Consider the following 16,440-nt stretch of genomic DNA (forward strand, 5'->3'; position numbering starts at 1 on the left):
TACTCTTTCCATATTTAGTAGAACTCTAAATACTTGAGAAAGAGGACAAACTATTGCAATCTCTTATTCCATGCTGCATTCATCTTGAAATAAAAACATTGGATGAATAGTCTTCCCAAATTCCTCTGCACTGTTCCTGGTTTGGTACATGGGAAATAGGAGCACCAGTAGCCATTCAGCTTGTCATGTGTACTCTCCCATTCAACCACATCATGGCTGATTTTCCATTTCAATGCCAACTTTTTTGCACCATCTCCACATCTCCAGAAACCTTTATCTAGAAATCTATGGATCTCTGTTTCGAATATAACTCCACAGCCCTCTGGGGAAGAATTCCAAAGATTTTCATCACCTTCTGCATGAAAGAATTCTTTCTCATTTCAGTCCTGAAAGGCCTACTCATTATTCTGAGATTGTCTCATGATTCTAGAGTACACCCTCCTGAGCTAGGGGGAAAACATCCTCCCCTTCACTGACTCTCTGAAGTATATCCTTCCGTAGACCAAAACTGTGCTCAATGCTCCAGGTGCCATCTCACCAATGCTCTATACAGATGCCTAAACGCTCGCTGCACCTGCATTTTAGTTTCCAGTGGCACATGAACTATTCACCATTTTAGTACAAAACACAGAAATTGACTACTGTAGTTATTCAGCAACTTTTAATCATTGTGCTTCAGACTGACTGTTCATGCAGTTTTGTCTGAAATTGTTTTGGTTTCAGATTTTTTTTTATCATGGTTTAAATATGGAATCTTACAAAGTTGAACAATGTACAAAAAAATGTAAACTATCAGTTCCATGCTCAGCTTCAATCATCACCATTTTGGTTCAGTATGCTGCTTATACAAGATTCTGGAAAATAAATACAACAGACATTTTACATTACAATAACCAGGTACTGTACATCTGTAAATATTTTATGTTTACCACTCTGCAATTATGTTGACAAGACAATAGAAAATCTGCATCATTTTCATGAGGTAAATACTGGGAAAACGTCCATGTAATAATGCGTTGCAGGCAATCACAGGATTACTTCAACAGGAAGCCTCTTTGGGTTAAGGTGTTGGTAACACACACCTTCCATTACTACGTGATAATAGCAAAGAGTGGTCAACATGAATCAAGAACGTTCGTTGGTTCGTTTTTTCGCAACCCTTTAAGTACCAAATACCTTTTTTCAGCTTCCCAGGTACACATAGTCAAAATCTACTTCTATACAATCTGATATAAGGAAGTACCTGATAAAAGCAAAGATTTACCCAGTTCCAAATCTGTTCCTGACTTTGCCTGTATTGAGATAACCATTCCTGTTATATACAAGTTCAGACATAAGTAACATTGTGAATATTGCATATAACAATTTTACTGTACACATCATCTGTTTATAGTATCTGTAGAAATTGTGTAAATTTCAAAAGTGGATTATAAAATACAATCACTGGAATCTAAACATAGAATTGCTCTTTATTTCACAGTACTGTATTTTCTGAACTGTCGATACTTTTTTTGTTGCAGGAACATCACTGCAGCTTTCAACGGTTTAACTGGGTGAGTGGTAACACCTTTTTCAGTTAAGAAGTGCATAAATGGAAGCATCGTCTCATTGTGTCAATACGGCATCATGCTTGGATTCATCTTTGTTCATAATGTGTGTGCCGGCTGTCCCTAGCTGTGTGGTTCAAATCCAGTGGTCCATGGATAACATACACTGGGATGTCACTGGCCAAACACTGCAGATGCATTATCTGACCCTTCTCACACCCGTCCTCTCCCCCAGCATTTTAAACATTTAAAGGTAGGATGCAAACAAATTTTAGATCTCTATTACTAAGTTTGATATCAAAAATTCTCAAGGGAGAGTATATTCATTCTTACTTTCCATTCAGCACTGTTACTTACACTTCAATGTGCAGCTATGGCAAAATAATTAATGAGATTGGGTCCTCACCAGTCAGGGTTCAGATAAATCCAGGCACTCTGAATTTACAATAATCATTTAAAAGCAAATTCTAAAATGATTTAAAATTTCACTTAGAGCACGCCAGTGTAGTTTATAAAACACGTGGAGCCATCATGCATTCTAATTCTTACCACAACTTTATGTGCAAGCAAAGGTGCTAAATCTGGGTTATGTTGCTTTGAATAAGACGCTCCAAGTTAATTTTTATTTTAATAATGTGCCTTTTTTCCTGTTGTTAAATTCACAATTTCTATACATTTAAAGCTTTCCACTATCACTTCTTCTTAATGTCAATTTTGTTGTACATCTTGCTATCCTGTGGCGAGCTGAGGTTTCCTGGGATAAGCTTTTAGCTTATACTAAGCACATACATATTGGAATCAAGAACTCTCTTCAAAGCTGTGGTAAAATATCTCCTAGTATCCCTCAGGCTTGGTTACCTATTTATCATAGTATTTTTACTATTTAGCATCATTAAAATTCAGATTGAATGCAAATATCCAGCGACTTTCCAATTAGATAACATTGAGGGATCAAAAGAGAGAGACAAACATGATACAAAATAGTGGAGCACTGATAGCTAACACAAAATACCAAAAACTATCACAAAGACATATTTCTGAAGGGATGGGATAACTAATGCAAATGAGATTCCTCCAATGTTACAGACTTGAAAATGAGCGCAGAAGTAATCTCCTAGTTTCAACATCCTACAACTAACTTTACACCTAGGACTGGGTATACGTTGTATCTTGTTGCAGAATTACATCTGGAGTTAGAGTGCACTCAGTGTGAATTCAAACTTTTGCCTCACTTTGCTACTTCTGATAGTTCCCAAATTACTCTTTTATTTCCCGCAAATGCTTACCCAAAAACAAATCAATGCAAAAATAGTAATATAACTGCTTTTTACAGCTACATAAATAATAGCCACAGCTGGAAATAGATGTGTGGATTTCAAGCTTGCTTTATAACTGCATATTTGGAACACTGCACCAAGCTCTACCCAACTCACCACACGTAACCCAGACTATCAAAGGAGTACTGCCAATACTTATTGTCTAATAAAATTGGCAATTAAACCTGTCTGAACCAAGATGATTGTGAGAAAATTATCCCACTTAAATAATAAAAAAGCAAACACTTAAAAGAAACAAAAAAATGTGGAAGTAAGAAACATAAGGCTGGCTAAATACCTTGGATCTTTTTGTAAGCAGTGACATTTTACCAGCTCTAACCACAATTTTGAAAGAAAATTTTACCAGCCACATTTTCCATTAAATTTGAATAAACTAGACACTGTCCTTTCACAGTGCTCCCAAATTATAAGGCAAATGCAGTGTGAATGGGAAAATAGAAAGCAAAAGAAATCAGATTACAGATTTCAGTTGTCCGAGTTGAAATGTAGCATTTTGGGAGTGCTTGTTTCTGAATCAAACACTAAACACACCAAACAACTTCAAGTGATGTGCTGGAGAATGGAAGTTTTTTTTTTCCCTAACAGGCTGAACTATCAATTTGCCAACAAAATCAATTCTCATTCAGATAGAATTGTTCCAGTTCACAGGAGCTTGCAGTTTCAGATTTCAGCCAAAGAGTAGTGTAGCATCACAAAGCTAGATCATGGAAAAGCCAGACGATGGATTCTCATGCTTACCTCCAGTACAACTGAAATGTTCAGAACAAAACTTAAAGCTAAACAAGCTGAAGAGCATACATAATTAAAGAGCAAAATATAACAATTTCCTCTATAAGCTGCATTTCAAAATTAGGTACTTCCAAAAATTTAATTACAGCTGAATACCTAGACAGAAGTGTCCTTTTCCAGATTAAATCTGATCACAAAACAAAAATATATACACATGAAAGGAAAAAATGTTGGACAAATAATAGAAAAAGACCAAAGGGTTAATAGACTAGATGGATTGTCAGGGCATCATGTAGCATCAAAAGTATTCAAAACCAGAAGAGCTTTCAATGCATTTACATATAATTAAGTAAATTGTAGTTAACACTGGCCTTCCAAGCATACAATGTGATTAATAATAGTGATAAACAACAGGGCAGGTTCACTATATCAGCAAGCAGAAGATGAACCCTAAATTCATACAGAATAGTAATTGTTATCATGAATATAATACCCTGTTGTTCATCCAACGAATGAATCTATGTAATTCCAAAGTTTGATATTAAATTCTCCAGTCAAACAAACCCTCAGACTATTACCTCAAATTAAGCCAGGAAAACAAACATCATAAAACATCAGTGTAAGTCGTTAAAAGATAAATTAATACAGATACTCGAAGAATTTCTTTACTCAAAGCAAAAAGTGATAAAATGTTTGCACTATTCTGCCAAGTCAGTAGCACAGACAAGGCATAAGGGAGATTCAGATGTAGCTAAATGTTTACCACTTCCCTGCTTCAATCAAGTTGTCTGATTTGTCCCAAATTTGAGTAAAAGCTATTGTGATTTTCTGCTCCAAAAGTGTGAATATACAAAATAGAATGCCTGCTTAACCAGATCAGCTCAGCATTTGCACTCATTCAGGAAAATCATCCTCTGTTTAAACAAGTGAGAATTGTAAATGTTATAAAAATACAATTTTTTTTCATTACACTGCTGAAGTAGCAAGTGCATTTACCTGGCATTTTATATATAGAGGCACACCATTTTTAACACAACTCATTTTCTACGGGACAACATTTTCAGTGTGTGTTGGGTGCAGCCAAATATTGATTTCATTCTTTTTAAAAAATGTTTATGGTTTTGTTACATCTTGCATACAGCAGTCTTCCAATCTACTCGCAACTGATAAAATAAGTCACTGAGCAGCCAATTAGTGTTCAATTACTACATACATTCAAATAGTCAGAAATACTGAGGCTTTCCAACATGGCAATTTTAAACCAGGAATCCAGAGAGGAAAAAAAAAGATATTTGTTTATCATAACTGTTGACAATCTGTCAACACAAAACCCTCAGTTTACAGAGGATATGTAAATTGTATAAATGGAGATTTTCTACTTTCTGAAAGAAAGCTGCTCTTGACTAAGCCGAAGACACATGACATTCCATTAATGGGTTCAGCTATTTTGGCTTTTGTAGTGGGTGAATTAATGATGAAACACAAATGGCTAAAACAAACCAACATTGTTTATGCAACCAAACACTATAAAAGTTTAGAAATCATGCTGTTGTTAGCTCCAATTTTCTCAGATCTCCTGCCATTGACTGTTCTATTGATGCTAGTGACACCGTTCAATGCCTCGCTTAACTTATGACACTTGTGTGATGAGAGTCAGTAAGTTGTGCAATCATGAAGGTGTCATGGTGAAATGTGATTATCCTCTTTCACTCCTCATGATCTTACGTCACAAGAAGAGAGAATTCACAGTAATCAGGAGTCAGAACTATGAGCGTACTGATCTGACCCTAACCAAGAAAGAATAAATGCCAATTGTAGCACCCCTATGTCGTCCCAGCAGGAGTCATGCACTCATGGCAGCCTAAGAATCAAACACCAGATACCTGGTCGACAGTTATTCCCTCATTTTAATTTCAATGCTGTGGACTTCAGCTGCAAGTAACATTAAGTATTCGTTTCACCCAGGGAAAAAACTAGATTAAATAAACCAAAATTCATATATTTAGCTATGAGTTTTTGAACAGTGTTTTCCTGGCATAAATTAATAGAAATTATGGAAAATGGAAATCTTTGGCAATGAATACAAGTAAAATTATAGGTCCATGGTACTTTTTCTACTAAAGTCACTGCAAAAGCAAATAATCCTGAATTTCAAGACTAATCCTCAAGCTAATTTTATGAGTTGATTTATGAACTATGAACAAAGTTTGTTCATATCTAATACTTGATGCTTATTACACTACTTTATTAATCTAAACTTCCTTGCCTGTTTTTAAAGTTCACATCGCTTTCCAGATTTGAGGAAGTCCTTACCCACAAGTAAGTTATAAAAAATTACAATCACAAATGGAATAGCTACTAGCATGTTTACTAATAGTGTTAACTTTAAAATGCTGATGTTGGGATCTCAATGTACAAAAGACCAAGTTCACAATGGTGAAAAAACTGTGAAACACAGTTTTATAAAAATCTGCCAGGAAATATTAAATTTCAGTTTCCCATCAGCTACTTCTATACATAAAAAAAGTAGAGAAACTGGGAACAAACAAACTATAAAACACAAACAAGATATCAGATCAACTAGTTCAAATACCAGCCCTATGCTAGCACCAGTGTTAGGGTTAATACTACCAAAACATACAGATATTGTATCTGATGTGCAAGGGCAGATAGGCACTGTTGAGTAAATGGCTAACAAAATATTAACAAAATTACCAATTCTGAACAGGAATTGAAACAATAATTATTTCCTTAACTTGCTATCAGGATTTGTACTGTATGATGCAATACACCCATGGTAATTTCACACAAATACTGGGTCGGAATGGTGGCAGCATTAAATTTATATAACAATAGCAGCTGAAAGGTCAGTAGAGGTAGATTGTAACCTCTCAAATGGTCTCCTTGCACAACTTCATAATGAAATGACCTCTTTCTATACGTGTGTGCTAAATATGTACAAGCACGCAAGTTGCATTTGCAGTGAAAAGCCAGTGAACCAACAGATTCTACATCCATATTAAAATCTATAAAGTTTGTATTAGCATACTTAGTTCCCATCAGTATGTTTATTCCATATGTCTCTTTCAGAACCATCTTAGGGAACTGATCAATCTTTTGTTATTTATAGAACCATATAAAATCTATTAAAATAGGTTGTTACTCATGTCACTCTCGTTTGCAGTACAGACCAGGGATGTCTCAGGTTCAATGCCAATTGATTCTGCATTGGTTAATGTGAACCTAGATGGCAGCAGGGGTCACTAAAATTAGACCGAACCCCTCCCGGAAACTAACCAAAAGCCAATCATGGTTTCACTCCTGATCACTGCCCAGTGCCTCCAACTGGAAGAGAAATTGAGCAATGACACAATCAGGCTCAAAAGCTTTAAAAGCCTAATTAGCAAAGCTTACATTTTCTAATTGGCAAGACCCAAAAAGATAGCAGTGCCGATGGGAATACACCCCTGCAAGGAATTAGTGCCTCAAGAAAGAAAGTAGCAAAAAAAAAATGTAGAATGTATTAAATATTCTTATAATATTAATCAACATTTGGAAGAAATGACATGGAACTGTGACTATGCCTATTATATACTATATGTCCCAAGAACTTATCTAGTTGGAAGTGGCAATTTAGGCATCACCTAAATTGGAAAAAAGTGAAATCAACTTGGCTAGGGACTTTTCTGACTGTTACATTAACAAATCACACCCTTCTGTTCTTTTCAAAATCTAAAGACCTGGCCTGCCCTGTATATTAGAAATACTATCTCAGAGGAAACGAGGGATAGGAGCACCAATAAGAATACATGCAAATCCAGACAACAGATTTGAGGTTTTCTGAATTATCAAATGGTAACAAATTACAAAACAAGCTTCCTTCATATCTATGCAATTTATAAAGTAAACAAGGTTTTGCAATAAACAAAAGGACTGGGACCAACGCTGCTGATGCCTTTAACAGAAGCCATTTACAAAGGCATTAAGAGGACAGAAAACAGATTATGAAGTTTGACTGGCTCTGCATGCATATAAATTTTTCAGATTTATGAAATAACATTTACCCATGCTATGCCATTTTGCTTTGTATCGAACGTGTGCATCATATACACAAAACTCAAATGAGTTTAAACCAGGATTAATATTTTGCTCTCAACTGGATTAGTTAAAATTTTAACTCCAGCATCTCCAGCTCAGCTGTTATTCGGTTGCACAGATTTCTTACAGCTGTAGGTTCAAGTACTGAACTCATCAGTCTTCCTTTTTAAAAGCAATTCTAAAAATTACTTCACTTCAAATTGCTGGTGCCTCAGAAGAGCTTTCGCTGTTGTCAGTCTGCTACAGGGTTCACCTCGGTGCCAGCTTTATTTCCAGAGGTTTCTAAGATCTGAAGCTTCAGTTCTTTAACCATAGCTTCCAGTTTTTCTCGTGCCTCACGTTCACACCTCAGTTCTTCTTGAAGTTCTCTGCGATCTGCCTCTGCTCGGTCCAGCCTCTGTCTCAACTCTGATAACTGCACGACGTAATGGAAGAAAGGGGATAAAAATGAAACTGAAGTTAAATCCTCATCTGTATGGATCTATTTCAGCAACCAGTTTATTTGGTAACTGCTTTAAGAGTATCCCAGGAATGACTTAGAAAAATAGATGAAAAATCTGTCAGAGTGCAAGAACATCAAGTATGGAAATATGCGCAGCTTTTTGCAGCTCAGCAACCCCCACTACAAACTGTGACTTTCACCACAGTTATCTGAATAGTGACCGTAACATTTAATAAGAAATTTGAACTCTATCATTAACTGATAACAAATGCATCACCAGACTTTACATTTTAAACAAAATACTACTAAGTTGACACTACATTTCACAAATAATCATTCATTGAAGCCTGAAAATCTCAACATTTTCCTTTCTATTTTTGTTTCCACCCAATAGTTTCTCTGCACTTCCCAGGATCCTGAAGGTTCCTTCATTTCTCCTGGGATCAAACCAAAGTCTGCTCCAGCTCTCAGGAATTCACTTTAACCTTCTCTGCAATTTCTTGGGATCTATCCGTTTGCATCCTACCACTGCATAAGCACATTTGGATTGTGGAAATCCCAACTCAAGAATGGGCTTCACTGCATTCTTGATTTAATTCCTCCAAATCAGAAAACACTTTTTTCATTCTTTAAGTAACTGTCTACGACTGGTACACAGCTTCTGTACAGCTCCAGACCTCGTCTTCAACTGCCCATCTCAAATCTGTGCCCAACCTGACAGCCCACCAGTGAGAATATATAGATCCAAAAGAAACAAAAGCCTTCCTGAAATCTATCCGCATGGCAACATGGCATATCCAGGGTGTCCGAGATAGCGATCTAAACTAAGTAACTTAATCTTCAAAATCTTTGATTCTGGGATCCACATGAAAAATGTGTCTATAATGGGACCAACTGTGATCAACCTAGGCTCACTGGCTGTCTTATAAAGCTAAGACAAGGCTACCTGTTGTATATTGTTTTAACGCCTCTGACTTTAATGACTCAAAGTAAATATGCTTGAAATTATAATTAACTTGCTTACCAGTTGCTCAAATCTGGTGTTTTCATTTATCTTGTATTAAAACACTCAATCCTCAAGTTTAAAGAGTTCTATTCCCAGAATATGATTGATTCCATCCCTGGCCATTATTTTGGACAGAGATGTGTCAAAAAACAAAGATGGTTTGTTTTGTTAAAATATTAGAAATAAGGTATAGGTTTCAGTGGGTTTAATTTTTTAAGACTCTAGTTAGATTCACAATAGACATAGGTGTTTGCATGTGTGGGAATTTAAGTCAGTTCAAAATGTCTCCTGTTGTGCTGAGAGGGGTTTATGGCATGATAAGCAAACAAAATCTCAGCGAAGGAAAGAATGGTTGCTTAGGGACACCTTTAAGATAGGAAGACTTCTTGTGATTGTTTTGAACTGAATTCATAGCAGTTGGTGCCAGGAGGCTAGGGGGGGAACATCTTTCCAAGTTTTGCTAGAGGAAAAACCAGATAATAAAGTAACGTTAAGAAAGCCACTGCCAGAAATCTAAAGAAAGCTTGTTAAGGAAACCAGAGTAACGAAGATGTGCTTCTAAGACTGAGGTTAAAGTGACAGAGGGAATGGGGACTGGAAAAGGGTAACACTTAGTGAAGATCGATAGCTGAAAAGCAGATAGTTAATTAGAAGCCAGAAAGATATCTGAAGTGATTCTAAAGTTTGTGATTTCTTACTGTAGTTTGTGAGGCAGAAGATTAAATAATTGTGGAGCAATAGGTGGCTGGATCTCAGAGTTTGTGTCAAAGCATTCAAGAAAGGAGAGTTGGAAAACCTGGAGCAGAACTTATTAAACAGCGAGAGGGAGTTTTGTTTGAAAGGAAAGTTGGAAAATTTGGGGGTGGATTCTTGATCGAAATAGTTGGTGAAAAGCATTGTTTGAAAGAAGGTTTCTGTGTTTTTTTTGAGAGAAGAATTTGGAGACACTCATATGACAGCCATCTGTGGGGAATTTCCAGAGAAACCCGTGGAAGATCAATTGAGTGGCATCGGCCATTTGGTTTCAGAGTGGGATGCTGTCCTCGAAATATGCCCACATTTGTGAAGCTACAGGGGGAGTGAAGGAGTATTGTATTATAACCAAACTGCTTTTACCTTCTTGTTAAAAACTAATTTATCAGTCTTCTGACTCTGTTTCTCCAAGATTTCGAAAAAAAGTAAAAATGTTAATCTTTTGAGCCATTCTGGGACCTTCACTTTCAATAGTAATACCAAACTATAATTAAAGCAGGTGGATAATCTGAAGCCTTCAAACCACAAAAATTACTTGCTTCTGAGCTAATGTGGTACAATAACTACATCTTAACCCATGAACATGATTTATCATTCTCCCTCCATAATTTCAACTTGTCCAAAACTCTGCCATTACAGTCTTGCTTTGCACAAGCCTCTCCATCATCTTTCACCCCCATCATCACTATCAATGCACCCCCAATGCATTAATTTCAAAATCCTTCTCCATCAGTCACTCAGAATCAGAGGGTAGAAAAACACATAGCACATATAAGTATACATTCAAAATCTGACTCAAATGGTGGTGCCTTGACATTTCACTCAAGATTTAATGTATTGAGAGCTAATAAATTATTTCATATGTCCACACTGTTGACATTGCTAACTGGCTCACTAATAACGCATGTCAGAAATACTTAAAAATACACAAAAATTTAAATGCAGTAAGTGACTGCTCAGCCTGAACAGTGAGTCAGTGCTTGTCTTCCATGTGAGCACACAATCCATATCCAATTATCCACCCTGCTTCTATGTCACAATATTCTCTTTTATTCTTGCACTCATCAAGACAGACACTTTTGTTCAAGTTCAAAAAAGGGCAAGTCTGTTGTAGAAGCAGAAAAAAACATGTCCGAGCATTGCACCTTTTTCAATTCAACAAAAGCTTGGGACAACTGTTCCCTGGTGGCATTCCCCCCATACCACCTTCACCAGAGACAACCTGCCTTTTTTGAATTCAAATAAACGTTTCAAATAAATGAACTACCAAGTTCAGTGCCACCACGCAACTAATCTCTTTTCCTTCATCAATTTATCCACTCTAATCTTGAATGCTGGCATTGTTTTGTCTCAATCAGAAATTTAGATACATACTGGATATGGTTTACACCCACTAATTAGTGGTTCCCACCTTCCCTATATGATCTATACTACTTTGCCTCTATGTTGTAACGAGCAATATTATTTTAATTTGCAGTTATGCAAATACCAGAATGTATCTCAACTGAGAATTTATAAGAACATAAGAACATAAGAAATAGGAGCAGGAGTAGGCCATCTGGCCCTTCGAGCCTGCCCCGCCATTCAATAAGATCATGGCTGATCTGTCGCTGCTCAGTTCCACTTTCCCGCCCTCTCCCCATAACCCTTAATCCCCTATCAAAAACCCATCAACCCGCTTCTTAAAAATATTTAGCGAGGCAGCCTCCACCACTTCAACGGGCAGAGAATTCCAGAGATTCACCACCCTTTGAGTGAAGAAGTTCCTCCTCAACTCCTTTCTAAACCGCCCCCCCTTTATCTTGAGGCTGTGCCCCCTAGTCCTACTGTCTTTTTTTATAGACAACTACTGCATATAGTTGGACCTGTACTACCTTATACAAATTTATAAATACCCCCAATAAATACTTCATCTTCAGCTGCAAGTGATTCTATATTCCTTTCAGCTTAACTGTAAATTTGTATGCTTTGTTTTCTTTTAATTCCTATTGTAAGAACCATTTTCAATAAATATGTACCTGTGCAGTGTACTCAGCCTCTTGGCTCCTTTCTGTTGTATGGTCGCACAAACAACCCTGTTTCAGCTGTTCTAGTCGCCACTCTAACTCTGCCTGTTCATCGCAGACTGCATTCATTCTTTGAGCATGCTCAGACTGCAGTGAATTCAGCTCTTGCTGCAAGCCAAGCTTCTCCTCAGTCAGTTCTTTGAGTTTCATCCGCTTTGTAACTTGCAATAACTCCACCTCCTGAACAGGAAAGAAGCGAAGACTTAAAATATGGACCTGATAAATTTCAGCATTTAGTCCAGGTTTTCTACGTCTGGGCTCGGAATTTCCAGCCTTTAGAATGAATGCATGAAAATTGTGAGCTAGTGTAAACAAGAATGGAAAATCCTGGCCACAAACTCAGACCAGTAAATCACAAAATGTTATTTTGCATGTGATTGGAAGTATATTATCAAGCAGGTTTAAAATTCTCACTGATAAAACTGAGGTGATAATGTATTTATTTCAGAAAAACAGCTTCTTTTTATAAGATCTTCACTCATTAAACGCATATGTCAATGTCACCACAAATGTCATGTTATTGACACTCAAATACACATTCACAGTCAAAGATCTCAAAATCCACTCAAAGAAGTTAATATTCTGAAAATTAGGGCAAATTTGCTTATCTTTTTAAACATTATCAACACGTTAAACCTCTATGTTGCCATTGTCTCATAACTACTTGTGATGATCAAAGTAAATAAGAGCTCTGAGAATAGAAAAATCCCAGATATTTGGGGTTTTCAACAAAGCAGATACATCCAGTATAAGTTTTCCCTTGTGCTCATTTGCAATCAGGGGTTATTGATTAAGAATTGTCCCCGCATAATGGTATAATGTTGGTACAAATTTCGATTTATAATTCTTAGGTTCATAGAATCCCTACAGTTTTTTTTTAAGTTTGCTTATTTCTGTATTTGCTGCTCTCACGATCATTTATTTTACTATCTGATTATTAACAAGCGAAGGACATTAAGTGCTTTTAACTACAGTGAGTCAAATTTGTAGGTTTCAAATCCCACTACAGGGGCTGCAACACAAAAATCTGGGCTGGCATTCAAGCAGAGGAATACGCTCCCTGGTGTCTTAGCCAATACTTATCTTTCAATCAATATAATGTAAAAAAAGACAAATCTGATCCTTATCACATTGATGTATCTGGGAGGTTGCTGTGTGCAAATTGACTGCCGTATTTCTTACTACAGTGACCACACAAACTACAATCAACAAAGTGCTTTTGAATAGGACCTTGGGGTGTCCCAATGTTATGAAAGGCACTTTTACAATTTCTTCCAACTGGTAAACTGGAAAATATAACAGCAGATTCATAGCTTACATTCATCTGCAACCCAAAAGCCCCAACATTTTTTGTGTAGTAGCACTCATAAGCAATGCATCAATCTGCATGTATAAAGCATTTTTTTAAAAATATAGTCACAGTTTTGTTTCTTTACCATTTGTAGATGTTTCTTCTGCTGAATTGTGGTATTTAGTTTCTCTTGCTGTTTACAGTACGTTTTCATGATCTGCTCCACTATTTTCTCATTCTCCTCTTCCGCACTCATTCCAATGCGCAGAGGTGAATTCCCAGTTTCTCTGTCAGTACTTATTGTATTGTTCAGTTCCATGGCAACTCCCTGCTTATTTTTGTCGCTGGCATGTTCCAATTTTATGTATTTTTCTGCATGTTCAGCAGAAGACTCTGACTCGCGATAACCTAAGAAGAAGATAAAGAAAGCAAAATTTTAATTCTTCACCTAGCTGCTCCTAAGCACATTTTTATCAAGGAGCTACATATAAAGGGGAGACATGGGGGAAATCACAGAATTCATTACTTACAATAACGTATTAAAATATAAACTGAAGTTACACATCCAAGATCTCAAGCAAGCAGTTTTCAAGGACAGTGATCATTAATTAAGTCATCATTAAAATGAGGCACATATTTAACATAGTAAAAAATTTGATGTAGCAATTTATGCCTCTCAGTAGAAACTGAATTAGGTCATTCAACCATTCAATTAGATCATGCCTAACCTCTACCCCAATTCAACTTGTGTAGCAAGTTTCAGAATGTCTCTTTCCGGTATGTGAAAAAATGCTTCCTAATTTCACTCCTAAATGACTCAGTTCTAACTTTAAGATTATGGCCCCGTGTTCTAATCATCACCTTCACGAGAGGAAATTGGTTCTCTTTATCTATCCTACCAAATCCTTGAATAATTTTAAATACTTTAATTAGATCACTTCTCAACCTTCTAAACTCAAGAGAATACAAATCAAGGTTATGCAACCTGCACTCAATTTAATCACTTTAAACCCAGCTATCATTCTAGCGAGCTGAATTTTCAGGACCAATATTGCCCAAGGATATTGCTGCAGGAATTCCTCAGGTACTGTCTGAAACGCAAACATCTTTAGTTGTTTTAATGTCCCTTCATCCATCACAAGATTAGCATTGGAGATGTTTGCCGATATTTACATAGCGTTCAGTGCCATTCACAACTCCTCAGATGGTGATGCAATTCATGCTTGCATGCAGAAAGACCTAGGCATCATTCAAACTTTGGCTGATTTGATGCAAATGTTACTTGTGGCTTAAGCACCTGGCAATGATCATCTCCAACAGTGAATATAATCATCTTTTCTTGCGGTTTAATAGTATTACAATCGTTAAAGCCTGACCATCAACATCTTGAACTCCCTTCTAACTGCATACTGGGTGTACTACATCACATGGACTGCAGCTGTTAGCCTGGCCATTGATGCTCACATCCCGAATAATACAAATGAAAGAAAATCTTCCCTAGATTCAGAGCCCATTACTGAACTCCATCTCTTACCAGCACTCCAACTGGGCTCTGAACAAGATTCCAAACAGGTAAAGTATCACTTCTTCATTTTCAAATGCCACCTTGAGCTAAGACCACCATTCCATTTACCTTTTGTTTTTACCTTTCACTGCTCTGCACTAGATTTAGTGATTTAGGCATATGGACACTTCAGTTCCTTTGCCCCTCCAAAGCCTAGTCTCTTACAATTGAAAAAAAATGATTTGCCTTTCCAAGTTCCAAATGGATAATTTCCCATCTCTCTGCAATGAATTTCACCTTCCACAGTTTTGTGCAACCACTTTGTAACTTCTCCCTCCTTCAATTACAAGACTTCAGCGTCCACCAACCTAGTGTCATCTGCATATAAACTCTCTATTTGTTTGTTCAAGTTAATAAATATGACAGAAAGCTAAGGCCCAGAACAGATCTCTGAAGGATACCATTTGTCACATCCTGTGAACCAGCGAATGAACTTTTATTCCTAATCTCCTGCCTGCCAAATAATTATCAATAGTTACTTCTAATTCCGTGCTTTCTAGTTTTTGCCAATAATGCTGTATGCAGAACATCCTATGATAACTGGTTTGTGATTATATTTGTGGAAAACATTAAATGCCAACACTTGTCTGAAATACATTTTCATTTTTTTTAAATATTGTGAAAGAAGCAAAGCACAAGTTCATGCCCAGACTCTTTTCTTTACTCTTTCATGGGATGTGGGTCTCGCTGGCAAGGCTAGTATTTGTTACCCATCCTTAATTGCCCTTGGACTTAATGGCTTGTGAGGCCATTTCAGAGGGCAGTTAAGAGTCACCACATTGCTGTGGGTCTGCAGTTACCCGTAAGCCAGAGCTAGTGAGGACAGTAGTGGTCATGGTCACCTGTACCAAGACTCTTTTTTCTTGTATTGAGTATTCAATTTAAATTCCACCAGCTGCCACGGTGGGATTTGAAACCTTATCCCAGAGCATTAGTCCTGGCCTTTGCAGCACTAGCCCAATGACATTATCACCACACCACCATCTCCCATATGTCATAACAGGTCCTGTAAATTATAACATCCAAATGACATTCCAGAAACAAGTTAAAATAGTCCACCCTACAAATCATAAAGGTATGTTTAATCACCATGCTGAACTCACAGAGATTGTAGGAATCTGTACTCGGAATGTTATTCCCTTCCTCTTCTGGAGACGATGCAAAACAGGAAATTGACTTCTTATTCACATTATCTCTCTGTTGTTTCACCTCCTCTTCCAAGGCTGTTGACGTGCTCATCATAGACTCCTTATTCACCAATTTAGTGGCATCTCTACATCGTTGTAAAGGTGGAGCCAATGAGACATTTGGAGCTATCACTTTATCGTACATGTACAGAAGACAGCTGCAGAATTTCAAACACAGCTTTTAGTAAAAAAAAGACCAGATACACATATATCACATTGTGAAATTTATGTATCTGTTATAATAATCCCTTTTGTGACTTGTATGATTTTACAGGAATATGGGTGCAAGATGATCAAAGTTGGGAATTGAATACTCGACAAATCTGACATGTAGGAAGGTCAGGGAGAAAGGAAATGCAAGGGGAGTAACTGCTAATAAAGGATGAGATCAGTACATTACGTGAGAAATTATCTTGGTTC

At 36.9% G+C, this 16,440-nt stretch overlaps 1 protein-coding gene across 2 annotated transcripts in view; it reads right to left on the reverse strand.

Annotated features, from left to right (window-relative positions):
- Positions 1–646: 646 nt before the first annotated feature.
- The window catches only part of LOC145341147 (ski-like protein), a 68,882-nt gene continuing 53,088 nt past the window's right edge, over positions 647–16,440 (reverse strand). The window contains exons 4-7 of one of the 2 annotated variants that reach the window (XM_080186040.1): positions 15,937–16,106; positions 13,415–13,677; positions 11,931–12,158; positions 647–8,126 (exon numbers count right to left, since the gene is read on the reverse strand). In XM_080186040.1, the coding sequence (XP_080042166.1) occupies positions 7,944–8,126; positions 11,931–12,158; positions 13,415–13,677; positions 15,937–16,106 (844 nt within the window). In that variant the 3' untranslated portion in view covers positions 647–7,943. Of the gene's footprint in view, positions 8,127–11,930; positions 12,159–13,414; positions 13,678–15,936; positions 16,179–16,440 lie in introns of both variants that reach the window. The other variant, XM_080186039.1, reaches the window with a different exon arrangement.

The sequence above is a fragment of the Carcharhinus amblyrhynchos genome, chromosome 3 (assembly GCF_965287045.1).
Source record: "Carcharhinus amblyrhynchos chromosome 3, sCarAmb.v2.hapA, whole genome shotgun sequence".
NCBI classification, from domain to species: domain Eukaryota; kingdom Metazoa; phylum Chordata; class Chondrichthyes; order Carcharhiniformes; family Carcharhinidae; genus Carcharhinus; species Carcharhinus amblyrhynchos.